Source organism: Thamnophis elegans, chromosome 13 (assembly GCF_009769535.1).
Source record: "Thamnophis elegans isolate rThaEle1 chromosome 13, rThaEle1.pri, whole genome shotgun sequence".
Classification (NCBI taxonomy): domain Eukaryota; kingdom Metazoa; phylum Chordata; class Lepidosauria; order Squamata; family Colubridae; genus Thamnophis; species Thamnophis elegans.
In genome coordinates this window covers 966,943-988,779 of record NC_045553.1, presented here as the reverse complement: position 1 = coordinate 988,779, position 21,837 = coordinate 966,943, and the positions used below count along the sequence as shown (strand labels likewise).

The 21,837-nt window shown below is 51.9% G+C and overlaps 1 protein-coding gene across 5 annotated transcripts in view; it reads right to left on the bottom strand.

Annotated features, from left to right (window-relative positions):
• The window catches only part of HECTD4 (HECT domain E3 ubiquitin protein ligase 4), a 71,952-nt gene that overhangs the window by 13,565 nt on the left and 36,550 nt on the right, over positions 1-21,837 (bottom strand). For 3 of the 5 annotated variants that reach the window (XM_032229166.1, XM_032229167.1, XM_032229168.1), the window contains exons 28-60: positions 20,462-20,550; positions 20,102-20,277; positions 19,795-19,930; positions 19,559-19,700; positions 18,562-18,728; positions 18,068-18,214; positions 17,752-17,936; positions 16,718-16,871; positions 16,083-16,363; positions 14,982-15,171; positions 14,812-14,893; positions 14,440-14,642; positions 14,101-14,236; positions 13,400-13,582; positions 13,086-13,256; positions 11,935-12,104; positions 11,176-11,291; positions 10,210-10,313; positions 9,839-10,021; positions 9,607-9,755; positions 9,219-9,298; positions 8,942-9,105; positions 7,421-7,658; positions 6,049-6,185; positions 5,744-5,870; positions 5,382-5,519; positions 4,616-4,752; positions 4,348-4,508; positions 2,735-2,907; positions 1,936-2,141; positions 1,701-1,831; positions 1,341-1,546; positions 524-703 (exon numbers count right to left, since the gene is read on the bottom strand). In XM_032229166.1, coding sequence (XP_032085057.1) covers positions 524-703; positions 1,341-1,546; positions 1,701-1,831; positions 1,936-2,141; positions 2,735-2,907; positions 4,348-4,508; positions 4,616-4,752; positions 5,382-5,519; positions 5,744-5,870; positions 6,049-6,185; positions 7,421-7,658; positions 8,942-9,105; positions 9,219-9,298; positions 9,607-9,755; positions 9,839-10,021; positions 10,210-10,313; positions 11,176-11,291; positions 11,935-12,104; positions 13,086-13,256; positions 13,400-13,582; positions 14,101-14,236; positions 14,440-14,642; positions 14,812-14,893; positions 14,982-15,171; positions 16,083-16,363; positions 16,718-16,871; positions 17,752-17,936; positions 18,068-18,214; positions 18,562-18,728; positions 19,559-19,700; positions 19,795-19,930; positions 20,102-20,277; positions 20,462-20,550 — 5,242 coding nt within the window. The remainder of the gene's footprint in view (positions 1-523; positions 704-1,340; positions 1,547-1,700; positions 1,832-1,935; positions 2,142-2,734; positions 2,908-4,347; positions 4,509-4,615; positions 4,753-5,381; positions 5,520-5,743; positions 5,871-6,048; positions 6,186-7,420; positions 7,659-8,941; positions 9,106-9,218; positions 9,299-9,606; positions 9,756-9,838; positions 10,022-10,209; positions 10,314-11,175; positions 11,292-11,934; positions 12,105-13,085; positions 13,257-13,399; positions 13,583-14,100; positions 14,237-14,439; positions 14,643-14,811; positions 14,894-14,981; positions 15,172-16,082; positions 16,364-16,717; positions 16,872-17,751; positions 17,937-18,067; positions 18,215-18,561; positions 18,729-19,558; positions 19,701-19,794; positions 19,931-20,101; positions 20,278-20,461; positions 20,551-21,837) is intronic. The other 2 variants (XM_032229169.1, XM_032229170.1) reach the window with 1 other exon arrangement.

Sequence of the window (21,837 nt, the reverse complement as noted above, 5' to 3'; positions counted from 1 at the left end):
TGGCCAGGTGCCAATCCCTTTTCCCCCCCAGGACCTGCACCTTCCATGCTGCAAATGCCTCGTGCACGAGGCATTTGCTTAGAGCAATGGACTCGTTCCATCACTGCCATTTTTCTCTTTTTAATTTTTTTAAAAAGTGATTGAATTTTCCAGCATTTAAAAGACAAAACACAAATTTACACTTATAACAGCTTTTCCATATCGGTATCCATATCTTTCGTAACAATCCTATTTACAAAAAATTCTATCTCTATATCACTATCCTAATTTATATCCTTATTTAAATACACTCTCTATATTATACTTTTACCATTTATACTTTAAGTTTTACATTTGCTCTCAAGCCAGGAATCCCATCTATTCCAGATTTGATAATACTTGGTTCTTCTTCCCTCTCCTTCATTTCCATAGAGTCTCTATCCATTTCTGCACATTCATTTTTCAAGGGACGCAATATCTCCCCAAACCCCGTTCCCCGACCTCTCCTGGCTGTCCGATGCATCACCAGCCACTTCTCTCTCACCTAGAATTTCCACCACTTGCAGGAAGACGGAGGCAGGGATGGCGTCCGGCTCATCGTCGGATCTCCCCTCGCCCTCCTCCTGCTTCCAGGTAAGCAGCTGCTCTGCAAAGGCCACGGCCAGAGGGAACTCGAGCGGGAGGGAGTGCAGGACCAGCACAGCACCCGGAGGAGGGGACACGCCTGGAATGGAGACCCACAAAAGCAGAAGAGCCGATGGGCAGAATTTAGACTCGGGACGGGGCTTCTGCGCGTGTCATTTCCATAAAAGATGGCTTACCCAGAGCCAAAATATCTGACACACACCAAAAGTAAAACACTGGCTCCTGGCATCTTTCCTCCCGCCCAAGAACAGGGCATCTCTTCCTCCACAACGCGACTGAAAAATCTCAGCCCAGGGAACTGCTGTATTTTTCGGACTATAAGACGCACCAGAGTATAGGACGCACAAAAATTTCGAAGAGGTAAATAAGGGGGGAAGAAAAGGGTTTTGACCTCCCCGGCCCCCAGGAGCACTCTGCAGACTTCAGCAGGGCTGGGGCCAGGCAAAAACGCCCCCATTTTTGCGAAAAATGGGATGCGGGGGCGGGGCTTCGGCAGGCCAAAAATGGCTGTATTCGGTGTATAAGATGCACCAACATTTTCACGCTCTTTTGGGGTGTGTGTGCATCTTATACTCCAAAAATACGGTACTTGGCATCTGAGCTCCAGCTGCGTCCAGGAGCCTCTCCAGGCACCAGGCTCAACTCTAAGGGGTCAGAACCAGAATTCCTGGCCAGCTTTGCAACTGTGATTCTAAGCATCTGCTTCCCAATCGTACCCAGTTTGATGTGGACCTTGTCGGTGGAGATGATGACCGAAGGATACTGGTTGGTGGTTGGTGGTGGCGTCAGGCCCGTGTTGGTCGGGGAAGCGTCCCGAGGGTAGCACACGGCCTCGATGAGGTTCAGCTGCCCGTTCTTCTTGACCTTGTGGCCCAGGCCGTAGAGCAGGATCCGGGCCCAGGGGGCCTTGTAGAGGGACGAGCTGCAAAAGACAAGGACGGGTTAGCCAGCCAGCGCCCAGCTCCCCTTCCTGGAATCCCTACACAGTTGAAGGGGATCAGCTGGGGAAAGAGGAGGAGTCGGTCTATTCCGGGAGGCTCAGCCGCAATTCCTTGCTCTCCGCCAGGGTCTCTTACTCTTTACGGAATCCGGACTGGCTTTCCTTGCAGGAGACGATGACGAAGGCAGCCCCGGGAAAATGGACGTCCATGTTGACTTTGGATTCCGAGATGGGGAACTCTTCGGAGGGGAACTGGTCCGGAGCGTTCTGAAACCAGAAAGCAGAGATTTCCAAAACCACGATACCAGGCAGGCCGAGAGGAAGCCAGGCGAGGCTTCTGCTGGGGGCAGGCGGCTTCCCTTCCGACTTGCCTGCAGGAAGTAGCAGGCCTGCCTGGTCAGTTCGAGCAGGCTCTCCTCCCCCTGGTGCAGGGTGCGGGCGATGGCGATGGTGAGCCACTCCTGCACCGTCTGGGCGTTGCCCTGGTAGAAGAGCTCGGTGGCCGAGCAGCTCTGGGAGTGGATGGAGTGCTGGAGGGACTGGGCCAGGAGGATGGACGTGGAGCTGATGGTGCCATCTGGGGGGGAAGAAGAGAAAAATGGCCCCTTCCACTCGCTTCTCGCTCAGTCACCAACTTCCCCCTTACGGAAACAAACTGGGTGGGCGCCCGCAGCGCAGACAGGACAGAGGACAGCCTCTTCCCATATTTTTCGGACTATAAGACGCACTTTTGTGTCTCCCAAAAGGGGCTGGAAATGTCTGTGCGTCTTATAGATGGAATATTGCCAAAGCCCTGCCCACCTGCGGGACATTTTTGGCCTCCACACAACCCCTTTTCAGGCCTTCTTTCGACCCATTTTTGAGGCTTTTTTCACCTGATTTGGGGGTTTTTTCAGCCCCATTTTCGAGGCTTTTTTGGCCCAAACTGAAAAAACCCTAAAAAATGTGGCAAAAAAGCCCCCCCTCCCCCCGTAAAGGGCCAAAAATGAGGCTCAGAGAGGCCAAAAATCTTTTATTTGTTTCTTTTCCTCTTCTAAATTTAGGTGCGTTTTATAGTCGGGTGTGTCTTACAATCCGAGACACGCGGTAATTATGGGGAAAATCCGCAGAGCCCCCTTCGCTGACTCGGAAGAGTCCCTTCCCCCCTCCGAGGGCTGGGTGGGGGGCTACCTGGGAGGGGCGGTGCCAAGAGCTGGTTGGAGAGCAGCTGCAGGTGCTCCAGAGTGATGTCCCGCACGCTGAAGAGCTGAGTGAACAGGTGGGGCGTTTTGGGGGCGAAGATGTTGAGCAGGGCCATCCGGCAGTACAGGCAGGCCAGCATGGCTTCGCAGCGCAGGAGTTCCCTGCAAGAGACCAAGGACACATGGAAGGGGGTTCAAGGCCTTTCTTAAGTGACGTTCCACCCGTTTTACGGCCTAACTTGCCACGGTTGTTAAGTTAGTAACATGAAAAGGTCTCAAAAAGGGATTTTATTTTGTCTTTTTTTAAAAAAAAAATAGGGGGGGGGGATCTCGTGACCCTGGGATGTCGCGACCGTCATAAATATGAAGCAGCGGTCTATAACAAAGACTTAAAATATCTGATTGTAAAAGTGTTAACAGCAGCCAGAATTGTATTTGTAAAAAACTGGAAAAATGAAACAATACCAAAACAGGAAGAAGTTATTCGGAAAATAATGGACTGGGCTGAAATGAGTAAATTGACACTTGAAATTAAGAGAACAAGAGGACGAGCAATTTTATAAGATATGGGACTCTTTTTATCAGTGGCTGGGGGGAAAAACTTGGAAATGAAAAATGTTTTACTCGTGTTTTAACTGAAGGAGTTAAATGATAACACAATCATGCTGTGAAATAGATTAACGATGATACAATGAAAAGCTGATCTATCTATGAATTGAATACTTTAGAATTTCTTGCTTTAAAAAGGATAAAGATAACAGCGATTTTATGTATACTTGATAGAGGATTGGTGATGTATAACCTTAAGAACATATTACAATGATATCTTGTGGTTGATAAATAATTTTAATAAGGGAATAATTGAAAATTGGTATATATATGTAGCGACTATTTAGAATATTTTGTTGAAAAATGAAGGAATAAGATTTCTGTTTGAATGCATGATGTACAAGGATAATAATGAACATAAGCATACCTGATAGTTGATTGGTGGAATTATGCATAATGGAAAATAGTGATATATAAATATAAATGGTTGGTTAAAAAAAAATCTTTTCTTTCACATGGGGATTATATAAAGGTATACTGTTACCAAATAGATAATCAAGAATGTAAGGGAACTATGATTTATTGGGGGAAAAAAATAATACTAATCGTAATTGAACATATACTGTACAATGAAAGTGAGGCATTTAGTTATACTAGATGAAAAATCTGAGATGGTAAATGTTATTCGAGAATATGGATGTTAAAACACCTGTAACCAAACGACAGGCTGTATGCGATGATGTGTTGTTGTTTTTTATTGTTGTGTGCATGTGTTGTCTGTGTAATAAAAATAAAAATTTATAAAAAATAAATAAATAAACATGAAGCAGCAGCCGAGAGTCTGAATTTTGCTCCTGAGACCATGACGATGCTGCCAAGGTTGTAACTCTGAGAAATGGTCGTAAGTCCCATTTTTAGTGCCGTCATGACTGTGAAAGGTCACTAAGCGAAGTGTCGTTAAGTCGGGGACTCCCTGCAATTCAGTCAGCCTTGGTTAGGAGCGGCTGGGCCTGGAAGCAAAGGCTCCTCCTGCCGGCCGTCACCTCCGCTCACCTGTGAATCTGGATGTTGGAGTTGTCCAGGGAAACCAGCCCGTTGGTGGCCGTCCTCCTGTAGCCCGAAGGTGGCCGCTCCAGCATGTCGATCGGGTACCAGTACCTGACCAGGACCCCCTCGCTCCGCAGGTACGTCTCCACCTGCACCAGCTCGTTCACCTGGGGGGGAGGACAAAGTCCGCCGTTGCCCAAGGCGTTTGGCCCGGGAGTGTCATCCCAGCTGCCCCGACCTTCCCTCCCGGCTTCCATGGTGACGCTCTACTTGCCGAATCGACATCCAGGACCACGCCGTGCAGCCCGAAGGTCTTCAGCATCCCGCGGATGGCAAACTTGGGCAGGGCGGTGGCCACAGCGTTGGTGGCCACATTGTTGCTCTCTGGGCAGCGAGTCACGACCGTCAGACCTGAAAGGAGGAGGAGGAGGAGGAGGAGGAGAGGTTTAGCGCCAGGGCCTCGGAACTCTCCCTGCTGGGTCCTTGGTATGCAGGCGGGCACGAGTACTAGTGACCCCCGGTCTATGGGCATATCAAGCCTTCAAGGCTGGCAGACCCAAGAGATAAAAAAGCCCTTCGACCTCTGGCACAATCTTTGTTTCTGACGGCGGGGGTCCGGCATCCAAGTCTTGGGAGAGTGTCAAGGAATTCTACAATCAACTTACACTTACAACTTACAGCGGAGTTACTCAGAAGTCACACATTCCGCTCATCCCCCGACTAGGAAATTTTTTCTCTCCGATTCCTGCTCCTCCTCCTTCTCCCCACCTGTTAAGCTTTCCGTCTACCAGGTGTACCTGGTCCCACCCCCCCACTGGGCTCTGGCTGTTCCTTCATTCGTCCTTTGTGGCGGGGGAGGAGAGGGAGGAGCCAGGAACGGTTGCAGGACATAAAGAGAGCTGGGGTTTTCCTTGCGTGGGGCAGGCTAATGGCATCACAACTTGCCACCTCAAAGGTCCACTCCTCCCTCTCCGTGAGTCCCCAGGTGGCCAGAGAGGGCTGGATCCTTCCCTTCCCAATCAGTAAGCAGGCAGCCGTACCTTTCCGGACTTTATCGATGGTGAACTTGTTGGCCTCGTCTTTGATGTCCTCGATGGTGGGGAGATACAGGTCGCGAGGGATGCCCCCATTTTCCTCGTAGAGGAACTCCACGGTCTGCCGCGCTATGTCGACCATCCCTGAAAGGCAAACCAGCCTCTGGATTGGCCTCCGGTCAAGGATGGGTAAGGGATGGAGGGGGGGGGGGGGCGAGGGGAGGGTCTCCCTGCCCAGAATTGCCAGCAGACGCACCGAAACCTCTCGTGAAACTCCGTGAACCGCCACGAGAAAGGAGGAAGGGGCAGCAGGGGAGCCGAGGAAGGGACTGGGGTCGAAGTTCAAAGGGAAAATGTTCTACATTTACCTAACTGCAAAGCTCCCTTAATTTGATCCAGGCCGGATTTCCTCTCAGCTTCGTTGCGGAAACGCCTCCTAATGGTGGGGAAGACTTTGGTCTCCCAGGCCTTCACCAGCAGGGCGTAGTGGTCCTCCTGCAGGGGAAGGCGGGGGTTGCTGAGGGGGCAGGAGGAGGAGGAGGAGGGGGAAAGGCACCTGCCCCGCCTCGGAAGTGCTGCCCAGCCACGGGGACGGGACGGGGGGTCCTTCTTCTCCTTCACCCCCAAAGCCACCGCATGGCTGCTCCAGCACGGGGCGGCTCCCTCTGCTCACCCGGGGGACATCGTCGTCGTCGTCATCGTCGCTCTCGTCGTCCGCGATGGGCGGAGGGTGAAGATCTGGGCCAGAGATGATGAAGTTCTCGTAGCTGCGCTCCGTCTTGTAATGGCAGGAGGAGTCGCTGTCGTACTCTGGAAAGAGAGAGAGAGAGAGTGGCGGGCAGAGCATCAAGAGAGGGAGGGCGGACAGGCTCAGCAAGGGGCGCTTCTCTTCCCCCCCGTTACCCATCCCTTGAGCCTCTTAAGACGGCCGCCTTGGTCTTTGTAACTTGCGATCTGATGATGATGAGCGCGATTTATCACTTCTTGCTTGTATTTACACTGAGACCTTCTGCACCCGAGACAAATTCCTTGTGCGCCCAATCACATTTAGCAGTAGCAATAGGAGTTAAGACTTATATACCGCTTCATAGGGCTTTCAGCCCTCTCTAAGCAGTTTACAGAGTCAGCCTCTTGCCCCCAACAACAATCCGGGTCCTCATTTTACCCACCTCGGAAGGATGGAAGGCTGAGTCAACCTGGAGCCTGATGAGGTTCAAACTGCTAACAGTGGGCAGAGTTAGTCTATAATACTGCATTCTAACTACTAGGAAGGAAGGAAGGAAGGAAGGAAGGAGGGAGGGAGGGAGGGAGGGAGGGAGGGAGGGAGGGAAGGAAGGAGGGAGGGAGGGAGGGAGGGAAGGAAGGAAGGAAGGAAGGAAGGAAGGAACTGGCAATAGCACTTAGACATATATCACTTCACAGTGCTTTACAGCCCTCTCTAAGCGGTTTACAGAGTCAGCATATCGCCCCCAACAACAATCCGGGTCCTCATTTCAGCCACCTCGGAAGGATGGAAGGCTGAGTCAACCCTGAGCTGGTGAGATTTGAACCGCCGAGCTGCAGAACTAGCAGTCAGCTGAAGTGGCCTGCAGTACTGCACCCTAACCACTGCGCCACCTCAGCTCCTTTGGCCAATAAAGGATTCTGTTCTATTCCTATTTCGTGTTCTGTTCTAATCCTAATCCTATTATTCCCATTTCTATCCTATCCTTATCCCTAATTCCAGTCTCTGTTTCCGTTTCTATTCCGATTCCATCCTGTCCTGTCCTACTTTTTGGTCAGGCTGCTTAGCAGGTATTAGATATAATGTTGATGACTCATTGATAAAGTGGGATACCTTGTCTTCAAATTTTGCGTGGAAGCAGAAGGAAACAACGCCGCGTCCTTTCATAAAAGCCCAGGTATGTCTGTTGGGACAACCCTTCTACTCTTTCCAGACTTTCCCCAGAATGCTACCAACTAAGCAAGTCCTCCTTGCGCTGTTCTGACTTTCCCAGGGAGGGGAGGGAGCGGCGGGAGACACAGCGGGCCCAGGGGAGCCTCACGTTGCTGAGCGGTGGCCACAGCTGCGATCCTACAGGGAGGCCCGTGAGGCCCAGGATCGGAGGCGCTGCTGGTGCCGGCGTCATTGTCGCTGTCGGAGGCCATGGCGAAAGGCAGCACTTCGAAGTTGGCACTGATCTCCTCCGCCAGGTCGATACAGAGGTCCGCGGCGTTCCGGTGCGCTTGCCCTTCGACGTAGGCAAACTGATGGGAGCCAAAGTTGGCCCGGACTTTGGTGTTCTAGAAGGAAACCACGACAAGAAAGAGCTCAGCCCTTGTAGACCCTTTGGAGTGTCCTTGCTCTCTACGAGGAAACATTTCAGGATGATCTTGTTTTACAAAGGAATGGTATTTGTTGTATTAGAGAAAGGGGAAAAGGCTTGTTATGTATGTATGTATGTATGTATGTATGTATGTATGTATGTATGTATGTATAGATAGATAGACAGACAGACACATAGACAGATAGATAGCAATAGCAGTTGGACTTATATACCGCTTCATAGGGCTTTCAGCCCTCTCTAAGCGGTTTACAGAGTCAGCATATTGCCCCCAACAACAATCCAGGTCCTCATTTCACCCACTTCGGAAGGATGGAAGGCTGAGTCAACCCTGAGCCGGTGAGATTAGAACCGCCGAACTGCAGATAACAGTCAGCTGAAGTGGCCTGCAGTACTGCACCCTAACCACTGCGCCACCTCGGCTCTTTTAAGATAGATAGATAGATAGATAGATAGATAGATAGATAGATAGATAGATAGATAGATAGATAGATAGATAGATAGATAGATAGATAGATATAGATGATAGATAGATAGATAGATAGATAGATAGATAGATAGATAGATAGATAGATAGATAGATATAGATGATAGATAGATAGATAGATAGATAGATAGATAGATAGATAGATGCTGTAGATAGATAGATAGATAAATAGATGGCTCTGCGTATGTGTGTGTTGCAGCATAACTCTGGAATACCTCGAGCAATTTCAACCAAACTTGGCCCATAGATGACTTACTCTCTGGAAAGAATTATTGTGGGGGTAAGACACCCCTAAAACCCCTCGGGAGTGTGTGTTCTGTTAAGATACAGCCTGTTGTGCCTAAAGCGGCTTCTACTGCCGTAAAACGGCTTCTACTGTGCAGCTCAGTGGACTTCCCATGGTAACGGCTTCACCACAAGGGGGCTCCCTCTGGTAAGGGGGGGAAATGCAACATTAGAAATTATGTTTGGTCCAGACATTTTTCCCCTTTAAATAAATATCCGGGCAATGCAGGGTTATTGGCCAGTCGCAAATAAACGCTGGATGACGTCACTCTCAGACCTGCGTCCCCCTTTTGTCAAGATTTTCAGAGCAAGACCAAAGAGTCTTCCATCCGTTCAGGGTTCTTGTGACTGCACAGCAGGGAGAGAGGGCGGCACACCACCCGAGTTTCACATGCAGGAGGTGGAAACCAAGGGCCAGGACTCGGCCCTGGTGCAGCTGGACAGGAAGAGAGGGTTGAGGCTTAACCTGCCTTCTTCTGGATATGGACCACCGGCCACATTCCTCCCGACACGTCTTCCAGATACGGCCCCAGCCGCTGTCCGCAGTAGGTGAAGTAGACCCTGCCTTTGGCCGGCTGCCCCGGAGGAGGAGGGGTCCCTTCCGTCCGCTCCCAGCCAATGCCTGCCACGTCACCTGGGGAGACGGCCGAGGGACCAGAGAGGGACTGAGTGGGGTCTTCCACCGCTCCCCCCCCCCCAGCCCCCGAAGGACGCTTTCTGCCTAACAACAGGCCGGAGTGGGCTTACCAGGCGAGAGGGTCACATCCAGGCGCACGCTCTTCCACTGCAGCAAACTGGAACCGTTATAATGGACCGCTCGTCCGTTGCTGGAAAGGCAGGAAGAAAGGGAGAAATTCACAGCGGGAGAAGCCCAGGCTCTCTCCTAGACTGTCCCAGGCTTAGCAGCTACACTTGGCCATGGCAGGTGAGCAAATGTGTGCGTTGGTTATCGGGACAAGGATAAAGCAGCGTCCGAATGAACCGATTCTAGGCACAGCCTCTGAAAGTTGGTTTATCTTGTTTAGGGAATCCCTGCTGTCAACCCAGAGCTGCCCTGTTCCCCTTTTATTCAATGCAAGAGACACCCCCCCCCCGCTCCCTCCCCCGTTTTTGCTCTCACATCTCCAATACCTACTTGTGGAAGAGGCAGGTGCCCACGGGGTTGGTCCACGCCCCGTCGCGTTTCTCAGCTTCCGTGGCAAAGCCGAAGGAGACGATCGGCCCCGTGTCGTCATCTGCATCTCCGTAGGAGACGATTTCGATCTCCCAGTAGAAAGAGGGGGCCTGGGAAAGGAGCGTCCGCGGGTGAGCCAAGCGCTTCGCGGTGGCCTTCCGGAACGGTCGCGGTGCCCTCTGTGAATGCTCACCTGCACAGGAACTGCCGAGGTGGCGTAAATGAAGGTGCCCCGAGGAAGCCCTCCCCCTGCGCTGGGGTCCGCCAGGAAGGTCACCGCAGTGAGGTGGGAGGAGAACATGCAGGCCCGCACAGGTGGGAAGACCCTCGAAGGGCTCCAGGTGATTTCTTTAGGCTGAACCAAGAAGACACGGAGCTGCGTTTAATCATAACGGTCAAGATTATACGATCTGCTGACCGCAACACCCGGGGAACCGTATCCTTGACCAGGGGGCAGTCTTGAATCCAGTGCATGTGATGGTTTATGGCTGGGGGGGGCGAGTGGGCGTGACTTTGCCGTGGTCCAGAGAAGGCATTAACCCAACCTCCTTGCTCTGCATTTACCTGTCTTCGGTCTGCCTGGAGGGGGGGTGGAGGGGGGCGAGCGCTATCACGGTAGAGCATCCGTAACCTTTCGCACTGCGCTTCGACCACAAGGAGCCGCTCGCCTGGAAGGTTGCAAAGAAAGCCAGAAGGAGCCTCTTCAGACTCTCTCCTGCCAGGAGGTCTCTAAAGCCACATTTCTAGTATCACCTGCTATCAATACACCAACTGCTTCTTCTGAGGGGCCAATGCTGGTCAACCCACAGAGGCAAGTGATTCCTAGCTGCTTTTTTTTCCTGCGTGTCCTTGAAGTAACTATGGAGAGGACCAAGGTTTTGTCTCAGCCTCCTTGCTACTCTTTATAATCACCAAGGAAACTAGGTAAGGTTGAGGATGACAAATCGGTAGTCTTCAAATCCAGGAGGGATTTGAATTGGGATCACGACAGTCTGGTCCTGTCCTTTTAATCCACAATATTTTCCAAGTGGCCTCTCCTTTACTCCCATCAGAATAATATTTGTTTCTGTCACAATAATCCAGCCTAAACGCCTGAGAAGACTTGGCTCTTTGAAAATATACTTTTTTTATTTTCCATTTTCGTAAAATATAATCCACATGTATACTATTCCATAGCCAATATCCTATTGTATTAAGTAGTAATTATATCAGTTCCTCTTGTCATCAACGCCCAGAAAGATAAAACCCCATTATTAGCTCTTCTGCTCTCCATACACCTCTTTCTTCTGCCTCTCCCCTACCTCCTTCCTTCCCTCCATCATCTTTTCCTACTCTACTTCCCCTTCCTTTCTCCTTCTCCTCTCTCTACATTCCACTCCTCCTTATCCTCTTCATCTTCCCCCTTTACCCACTCTCCTATCCCTCTCTTCCCATCTTTCTTCTCTCCTCTGCTTCCCACTCTTCCTCTCATTGGTGTATTTCCGCTTCTGAGCAAACTCCATTCTATGTTGATGGTATTTATGCTCTTACCAGGGCTGCATTCTTGGGCTACAAGGTTGAGAACCTCCACAGCAGCTGGGCACTGTTGGATGAATTCTTCACAGAAGGAGGTGTCCTCCAAGAGTTGGGCCATCACCAGACATGACCTTGGGGGTGGGTATCAGAGAGAGAGAGAGGGAGAGGGAGAGGGAGAGAGAGAGAGAGAGAGAGAAAGAGAGAAAGCGAGAGAGAGAGAGAAAGGAAAAGAGTGTCTTTAGGAGTTCTTGGGGAAGGTCAATGATTCCTAGAGACCCCCATGCTGATAAAACAAGCAATTAGGAAACAGAACAGAGCCGAGGTGGCGCAGTGGTTAGGGTGCAGCACTGCAGGCCACTTCAGCTGACTGCTAACTGCAGTTCGGCTGTTCAAATCCCACCAGGCTCAAGGTTGACTCGGCCTTCCATCCTTCCGAGGTGGGTAAAATGAGGACCCGGATTGTTGTTGGGGGCAAATATGCTGACTCTGTAAACCGCTTAGAGAGGGCTGAAAGCCCTATGAAGCGGTATATAAGTCTAACTGCTATTGCTATTGCTAACTCTGGCTCCAATGTTCCTCATTTCTGTTGCCTTGAAGGAAAACATTGGGTCATTTTGCTTGCTTAAAGATCACCCAGAAGAAGGGACTTTTCTCAACTCCCCAGGCAAACAGGCACAGGGAACAACGGCCTTCTGGGAAGAAAACCAGAATGGCTGGCCCACAACTCCACTTTGATCTGGGTTGATCCAAGACATGGGATCCGTCTCTACTCACCTGGTTCGGATTTCAGCCAGGAGCCGGACCACTGCCATGACCGGCGTCGAGCCGTCTCCCGTGGCAGGAAGCGAGGTGTGGATGGACAGGCTGCCCTCCTGAGGAAGCAACATGGACTGGACGGCTTGCACGACCTTCTCGGTGATGGACAGCTTCTGCAGAGGCAGGGCCTGAGGAGCACGGGAAAAGGCGGAAGGGGTCAGTTTCTGGAAAAACAAGGGAAGGACCTGCTCTCATTACAACACAGGCGTCTTCCGATCCGGAAGCGAATGGCTGCCAACCAACAAGAAGGATCAAGCTGGGCTCTTTCGGGGGTTTTGATTTTTTTTTTTTATAATTTTTATTTTATTTTATCAATTTCATATATACATTCACAATTATATGATCTCATAACTGTTATTAATAATATGTATTTATAACAATTTTTTCCCTACAGTTGACAATATACTTGAAGATTGCTTTCATAACATCCCATAGATCCATCTTATCTTACAATGGTCCTACTTCTTCTTCCCTCCCTCCCTCTTTCCTTCCCTCGTTTCTTCTCTCCTACTCCCCTTCCTTCCCTCCTTCCTTCCCTCCCTCCTTCCCCTTCCCTCCTTCTCTCCTTCCTTCCTTCCTTCCTTCCCTCCTTTCTTTTCTCTCCTTCCTTTCCCCCTTCCTTTCCTCCTTCCTTCCCCCCTTCCTTCTCTCCTACATTCCCTCCTTCCTTCCCTCCTTTCTTCCCTCCCTCCCTCCTTCCTTCCCTCCCTCCTTCCCTCCCTCCTTCCTACCCCCCTTTCTTCTCTTTCTTCTCTCCTTCCTTCCTTCCTCTCCTTTCCCTTCTCTCCTTCCCCTTTCTTTCGGGGTTTTTACTGCGGTTGACTTTCTAAATGGCTTCTTGGATATAGAAAATTTACACTTCTCCCCTCCACATTATTTTTGGAATTGGCCTTTTTAAGGATCTAAACTCCGGAGCTAACGGTTTAGCCTGAAGATAGAATTCTTTATTGGCCAAATGTGATTAGACACATAAGGAATCCGTTTCCGGTGCGTAATCCCTCCGTGTTCTGTCTTTCCCCCGAAAAGAACACAGGGCCTTATTTTCAGGGAGGGCTTATTATTTAGACACATGTACACCTGCTCTGTTCTGGGTGTTAGAACGGACTCACCTCCGACCGTGGAATGCAGAGTCGCGATAACGGAATGGTCAAAATGTCTGAGGCCTGGGAGGTCTTCCTAGAGTCTATATTCACAGGGGGAAATCTGACGGTGGCGATCCCTTCCTGTTCGTTAATGGAGGCCACCACACCAACACTCCTGGCAATTCCTCGACCCAACACCTATTTAAGAGGAGAAAGGGGACGTTGAGGAATGCATTTAAGATCCACCCAGTTGCAGGGACAACGCAAGGGCCAGAAGACACGGTGTCCAAAAATGTAAGCCTCTTCCGGATTTGATGGGTTACAAGAGGTCCTGCGCCCACCTGAACCTCTGAGCCGATTTTGATGGTCTCCTTGAAGCCCCCCAGGGCACACAGGGCAGCCACTGCTTGGCGAGCGATCCTCTGGAGCTTGGCAAGCTTCCTTCCGTTGCTGCTGCCGTTCTCCAAGATGCTCTCGGCGTATTTTCCCAGCTGGGGAATGTACATCAGAGCCCGAGACAAGACCTAGGAACAGAGAGAGGCTCAAGCGGGCGGGGAGGTTGGAGCCCACATATGGGGGTTTATGAAGCAAATCAGGATCAGGCGAAAAACCGTGGCCTCATGTAATGCATTAGGCATCGCCTCTTCATTCATTCATCCCGAGGGGGCTTTTTGTGGCAATGCTGCTATTTCAGGCTCCAAACATTTAAAACTTTCTCACCAACATGAGGTGCTAAGAGGCTTTATGCCAGTTGCCTGCAGAGAATGAAGAAGCTCTGCCCCCCCCCCCCCCAATCCCATCCTGAGTCACGCAGCCCTGGGGAGGCAAAGGAAGGAGCTTCTGTTGCCCACCAAATGCTGGGCACCCCTCTCAGCCCAAACCAGCAGAGGCAGGAAGCGTTCTTACAACCAGGGAGAGCCAGATGCCCTTGTTCGTTTGCAGAAACCCCAGAACGACAAGCTTGGGGAAAATTTATTTAAAAAAAAAAACCCAGGACAGGGCGAAAGGGAGGAGCGAGATTGTGAGTCCTCCCCCCGCTTACTTTCTCAGCGGTGGTCGTCCATATCTGAGCTGCGTTCGACTCGGGCGCCATGAGCAAGCTGTGAAGCAGAGCGATCACCTCTGCCGCCATGCTGTTGGCCACGTGCCCGCTGATGAAGGGCCGCACGGGGTCAGTCCTGATTTGAGGGGAGGGGAGTCAGGCGATATACCCAAGTCAGCCCTGCCCGGGGGACTCCACCGGCCCCCTGCCCACCACCTTCGGGGCTTCGAAGTGGAGCCGAGAGCGAGGGGTCATTCTGCACAGCCGCTTCCCAGATCCAGCAGCCCCCCCACCCCACCCCCCAAGGCTAGCTTTTCGGAAGGTCAGAGGTCAGCCTACCTGGCCAGCTCCGAATTCCGCTCCCTGCAGATGGAGGTCTGGGCCGTCTTCTTCTTGTCCCCAGTGGAGAGGCCGCTGGTGCTTTCGGGACTGACCGTTTCCACCGGGGGCCCCACGCTCACAATCAGCCCGGACTGGGCCCACTTGGTGGCCTTCCGCAAAGCTGCAGCCGCCTCCTCCGTGATCACCTCACAGCAGCCGCTCTGGGGAAGAAACTCCTGTGTTGCCATGGGCCCGTCCCACGTCCTCCGCGCGGATCACCCTGGGAGGTTCCTGGCTTGGAAGGCAGCATGTGACATCCCTGGGGGGGCCCTCAAGGTTTGGGGAGCGCGATGGAGCCGTTTACAAAACCCTCCCAGAGGTTCCTCTTACCTTGGTCATGTCTCGGTCCATCTTCACCACCTTCTCCATGTTGGCGCCTGTGCCGAGGCGAAAGGGCCGACCTTCTGAGCTACTGCGAGGAGAAGGACCACAGAGGGTGGGAACATGGCAGGGCAACAGGTGGCTCTTCAAGGCGCCTCCCTCCTCCGGCCCCCAGTTACCTTAAGAGCGGCTGGAGGACCTCGTGAGACGACTGATCTTCCCGCTTGTGGATAAATATGGAAAGCTTGCCGTCCACGGCCTCGCTCTCTTCTCCTGGGTCTTTGTCCCCCTTGAGGGAACTTTTGGGGTTCGCTTTCGTGAGGGACGTATCTGGCTCCGAAGCGGTTGGAGAGAGAACCGTCTGGCATCCTGTTGGGGTGGGGGAGAATGGAGTTCAACGAGGAAATGTGCCCTACCAGCTTAACTTAACCTGCAGCTACTACTGCAATGCGCTCTACATGGGGCAGCCCTTGAAGAGTATTCGGAGACTTCAACTCGTCCAGAACACAGCCGCGCGAGCGATTGTGGGTGCACCTCGGTACACCCACGTTACACCTATCCTCCGCGAGCTGCACTGGTTACCAATCAGTCTCCAGATACGCTTCAAAGTGCTAGTCATAACTTATAAAGCCCTTCATGGTATTGGATCTGGGTACTTGAGACACCGCCTGCTGCCAATTACCTCCCAAAGACCCATTAGATCTCACAGGGTTGGCCTCCTCCGGGTGCCATCTACCAGCCAATGCCACCTGGCTATTACCCGGGGGAGGGCCTTCTCTGTGGCAGCTCCGGCCCTCTGGAATGAACTCCCCGCAGCGATTCGGACCCTCACCTCTCTCCAGGCCTTCCGAAAAGCCCTCAAAACCTGGCTTTGCCGGCAGGCCTGGGGGTGATGAGTTCCCTCCCCTCTCGACATGCATGGCTGTGCGACTGTTGCCTACTTTTATTATTCGTATTTCGTCTTTTATGTTCCCCCTTTTTTTCCCCCTTGAATTGTTCGCCGCCCTGAGTCCTCCCGGAGAAGGGCGGCATACAAATAATAAAATACAAATACAAATACAGCTCATTCGCCCGTAGATTATGGGGCAGAGTCATCAAACACAGAACTTGAAATAACTCCGCGAGCCCGAGATGCTGGCCGGGGAATTCTGGGAGTTGGGAGTCCACGCATCTCGCAGCTGCCAAGGTGAACAAGGGACTATTTCGCGGATGCCTTAGAAAGGGAACGCCGCTTTCTGAATCCTCCATATTGATCCAGAGGAATCTCGGCCAATGGCTACCTGGAACGACGTAATCCGCCAGCTTGGCCAAGAGCAGGGAGGCGATCTTGGAGGCCGGGTCGCTGGGATCGTCCTGCTCACTGTTCAGGGAAGGCACGGAGTAGCTCCAGGGGGGCAGCTCCACGTTCCCGCAGTCCTCCACGCTCATGAGGGGAAGGGCGGCGCGGCAGAGCTGAAGGATGATGAGGACCAGCTTGGGGGAGGGGCGCTGGTCCAGGAGCAGAGAGAGGAGTTTGGACACGCAGGCCGGCTGGCTGAGGATGGCTTTGCCAATGTGGCTCCTGGAGGGGAAGGAAGGAAGGAAGGAAGGAAGGGAGGGAGGGAGGGAGGGAGGGAATGGATGGATGGATGGATGGAAGGAAGGATCCCATATCATGATATGCTCAGTAACACGCCGGTCACAGCAGGATTTGACCCGGCTGTAAATCAGGCCCTCAAACCAGAGACTGGCTAGCAAACCATCGTTTCTCAACCTTGGTAACTTGAAGATGCCTGGACCTCAACTGTCAGAATTCCCCAGGAGAATTCTGGGAGTCCAGGCATCTTTCCACTTGCCACGGGTGGGGGAGACACCGGTCTGCTAGTAGCTCAGCTGGGGGTTGAAGTCCAGGCGCCACGGCTGAGGAATGCCCTACCTGGAAAGATCGTTCAGAAGGCTGAGGACGTCTTGCAGGGCGTCGTTGCCGGCCGCCTGGTTGCCGCAGCACTCGGTGGCCCGGGCCAGGTGATTGGTTAAGAGGCTGGAGACCTGGCGAGCGAGGCCCGAATGCACCGCCTCCGTGGATCCCCCTGCGAAAGGGTCGGCTCCGATGAGAGCGGCAAAAGGTGGCCGTGGGCCCTCCTGCATCTGGGTGACCCTCTCCCCCCCCCCCCCAGCCTCTGACAAGCACCAGCATCTCACCAAGGAGGAAGGAAGACCCCAGGTGAGAAGCTGGGAAGCCATGCAGTTTCTGGCCTTCTAGTACATGGATTAATTTTTGCACAAAGGACTGGACAGAAGGGGGCTCTACACACACACACCCTCAAACCCCCCCCTGCTCCCATTGGACTCGCCATCCAGCCTGGCTCTTCCTGCAGGGACAGCAAACCTCCTACTGTTGTGGCCGGCCAGCAGAGCTGGCAGCCGATTCGGAGAGTGAGGAGGGTTGGGGAGGAACCTGGGCCAGTCCTGGAGTCTGGGGAAGGCTCGGACGAGGGCTCTGTGTCGGAGGCAGAGAGGGGGCCAGGGCCGTCCGACAGTTATCAGCTGCCTTCAGAGTCAGACATCAGTGAGGCACAGCTGGAGCCTGTTCCCAGTGTGCGCATGCGCAGAGTTGCCAGACGAAGGGAAGAGCTAAAGAACAGGGGTCGACTTGGGAGTAAGGCCACAGGTGGACGATGAATGGCCCCTCCCAGAAGGAATAAAAGAGGAGCGAAAGGGGAGTGGAGTTTGCAGGAGACCATTAGTTCACTTAATTGGTTTGTGACTCGCTGAGACTCTTTCTCAAGTTCTGCAAATCTCAGCCTGGCAGCTCTCCAAGCCAGATAAGTTCTGTGATTTTAAATCCTCCCTCGAAAGACTTGGCTGGAGGTGAAGGAGCAGAATTCACCGCCAACTAATAAAAGGGGATTTTTGTTGGGAAAAGGAGTTGGCTTCCTGCTCTCGGGAAGCCTCAGCCAGAGCCCCTACCTTCCTCCTTCTCCCACTCGACACAACGGTTGGCCAGCACTTGGAAAGCGGCCCAAGCCATGATGGCCACCTTCTGCTTCTTGGTCTGCTTCTCGCTGGAGCTGGATTCGGTCTGGCTGCTCAAGCTGCAGAGGCGGTCCATCAGCTGCACCAGGCCGCTCCTCACCAGGCACTTCTCTTCGCTCCTGGGGAGGGGGGGGGAAGCAGCAGCAGCCGGTCACATTTGGGTCTGGGGGGGAGACTGGAGGGGGCAAAGGCTAAGGGAAGACCCTGAGGCCGGGCAAGGCAAGGGCAGCTCCGGCCCTCTCCGACTCACCTGGTGTATGGGATGGTGCACAGGAGGCCGATGCTGTTGGCGCAAGCAATGGGGTAGCGCGCGCACAGGGCCACCACCGAAGTCATGGTCTCCCCAAAGGCCTCCTGCACTTGCTCCACCATCCCTCCGCAGGTGAGCTCTTCGATTCTGTGGAGAGAGGAAAAACTCAGAGGCTCCCAAGCACCAGACGCCCATTGGAGGCTGTGAGATTGTTAAGTGTGGACTCAAATCATCCCAGAAAGTGGGAAATCCTCCCGCTAGGATTTTTCAAAGAAGCTTTTCTCAACGCTGGCTGGGGAATTCTGGGAGTTGAAGTCCACCATTCTTCAAGCTTCCAAAGTTACGAAGAACCAATTTAGAGACTCGCTTCAGGAACTTTGCTAACAAAAACAGCGCGATGGCCTGGGAACCTTATCCTGCAGGAATTCCCAGCCACAGCCTCCCTTCTAAACCACCCCCGCCCCCCCCCCCCAGTCCTCTCTGCGGGAACTGACCGTGGGCCTCCCTGGAGCACCATCGTGACGGGGCCCACCAGGTGCGTCACTCCGCCCACACGAACCGCCGCCGTCAGCAGCTCCCTCATGTGCACCAGAGCCTGCTTCCGGGTGTTTCCACGCCGCCATCGCGTCTGAGCGGCCAACAGGAAGTTGCTGCTGGACACCTAGGAGAAAAGGGGGGGAGGGGGGAAGGAGATGAGTGGACTGCGGAGTCCACTGACCCATTTGCTGGAGCAAGATTACATTAATTTTAATGTAAATCAAAATCAAATTATATATGTATATGTATTGATCTTGTGGTTTTTTAAAATTTCCACCTTCAAAATCCCAAAAATATTTCATTTCTGTAAGCCGCCCGGAGTCCTTCGGGATTGGGCGGCCTAGAAATTCAACAAATGAATGTATGAATGAATGAATCGGGGTGTAATTTTTCCCCTGCCGGGAGCCCGTCAAACTAAAGAATAAAAGAGAGGGACTCCCATTGTGGCCAGAACAAAAACAAATTTTAGAACATTTTTAGATGTTCCAACCTCCTGAATGACAAGTTATTTAAATAATTAAAAATTATACCAAAGCTGTTAGATTTATATACCTCTTCACAGTGCTTTTACAGCCCTCTCTCAGTGGTTTACAGAGTCAGCCTCTTGTCCCCCCAACAATCTGGCTCCTCATTTTACCCACCTCAGAAGGAGGGAAGGCTGAGTCAACCTGGATCCTGGTGAGATTCGAACTGCCAAACTGCAGGGAGCCAGCAGAAGTAGCCTGCAGTACTGCACTCCAACCACTGCGCCACCATAGCTCTTATTATTTATTTGAATTAGTTATGTACATCACTGAAATAACTCAAATGAGCTTTTAACAGCCTGGTGGATTTTAAATATTCATAGGTAACTGGGGTGGGCAATTTTTCCCGCTGGTTCCTGGAGAATTCAGCAGCGTGTGGACAGGTGAAGCGGTTGCCTTGGATTGGGCAAGCCCAAGAGGCGGGACTTACTGCTTGCTCAGGATTGGTTCCGATGAAGGCAAAGAGCTGTCCCAGGAGGACACTGTAGGTGGGCTTGTCCCGGCTGTCTTCGATGGCCAGCGACTGCAGGAGGGTGAAGGAGCTGCTCCTGTGGCTCGGAACATGGCGCCGCCTGCATGGAGATGGGGGGGGGGGGGGGGGGCTGTGGGGTTATCCCGAAAGGCTAAGACAGCCCGAACTTTAATTCCAGGGAGGTGGATGCTGACCTCTGGCTCGACCTGGTGAACTCCAGGTCTTCGTTTGCGATCATTTCCAGATCAGAGGGAGCCGACATGCTGCGCAGGAAAACTGGCTGGCGAACAGCGTGGGAGATGACCTTGGTTTCCGAGGCAGATTTGCACGCTGAGCGTTAAGGAGCAGAAAGAGGGAGGATGACCCTTCGTGGCCCCTCTTCAGAAAACCCACAAAGGACCAGGGGACGGGGGGGAGCTTCTCGATCTCGGTTGCCCAGAAAGACGCTCAAAGGAGACCGCATCTGAGAAGGGCAGACCGGCCCCTCCCCTCCCTCCTTACCTGGCGTCTCTGCCGGGGTGCCGGAGATGCTCCGGGTGAGTCCCGACTGGGCAGCGATGGTGACGTGCAGGAGCAACTCTGCTCGGTTCATCAGGCTCTTGACCAGGATTTTGGTCTTGGCCATGGGGTGCGAAGGCTTCTGGATCACCGAGTTGACCTCCTGGAAGAATTTCTCCCTAGAGAGCCAGGAAGCGGGAAGCCCAGGTTGGTAGCTCCAGAAAGAGGCAAAGGGTCAGACAGACTCAGCTTCCGAAGCTGGGGATCACACACACACACACACACACACACACACACACACAGGAAGGAGCGGAGGTGGCCAAACAGGCTTCCCATCCCAAAGCTCGCCACCGTGGCACCAACCTCAGTGAAAGGACCAAGTTCTCGAGATCTCCTCCATCGAAAGAAATCTCCTTCATTGAGCATAGCAGTTCCAACTCTTTCATTTTGCTCTGAAAGGAAGGGAAGCAACTATGTGGGAAAAAGGGGGGGGGGGCAGAGAAGTTCGTTTCTCCATCTGAAAGAACGACCCGTGCAAGAGCGGATTCTCCATGGGGTGAAACCTGGGTGTCTGCATTCAGAAGCGGTCTATCCCCAAGGATCATGTGTCCAAAGACAACCTTTGAAGCAGGTGAGCTTCTCAGAGGCTTCCTGGGAAACACCTGGATCCAAGACACCCATCTCTCTCTCTCTCCCTCTCTATCATCTATCTATCTATCTATCTATCTATCTATCTATCTATCTATCTATCTATCATCTATCTATCTATCTATCTATCTATCATCTATCTATCTATCTATCTATCTATCTATCCATCTATCTATCTATCCATCTATCTATCATCTCTATATATCTACATCTCTCTCTCTCTCTCTCTCTCTCTCTCTCTCTATGTATCTATCTATCTATCTATCTATCTATCTATCTATCTATCTATCTATGTATCTATCATCTATCTATCTATCTATCTATCTATCTATCTATCTATCTATCTATCTATCATCTATCTATCTTATATTTGTGCTGATAAATAAATAAAGGGAGACTAGTATAGATCTATTTCAAGCTATTTAGCTCTCATCAGCTAGCCATACCCTTGTTGGGAATTGAACCTGTGCTCTATTGCCTCTTAGGCAGATGTGTTAACCATTGAGCTACAGGGCTCGACTCCTTATCAGCCAGGCCAGGATGAAACGTATATATTTAAAGTGGCTGACAAGGAGTCGAGCCCTGTAGCTCAATGGTTAACACATCTGCCTGAGAGGCAATAGAGCACAGGTTCGATTCCCAACAAGGGTATGGCTAGCTGATGAGAGCTAAATAGCTTGAAATAGATCTATACTAGTCTCCCTTTATTTATTTATCAGCACAAATATAACAAATGTAACAAAAAGGCAACAGTAAACAATATTGGGTTTCTGTCTGGATGGTCTCTTGTGACGAGCCGAAGGACAGAGAATGGAAGTGTGATCTTCCTCCCATATTTGGGCATACCAGGGGTTGTGACTTTAAATATATATATATATATGCTTGATTTCATTTAGATGCTTCTATGGACTCTTCTTTGCAAGAACTCCTAAGGTTTCTGCCAAAGGAAGGATTCTATTTCCGCACAAGACCCTTCCCCAGATATCTGGAAGAGCCGAAACACCGAGAGACGCTATTTGCGACATTCTGCTTTATAACCCCCAAGACCCCTTTCCTGGCAAACACGCCTGGAGAAACCAGCCGTTCCCAGG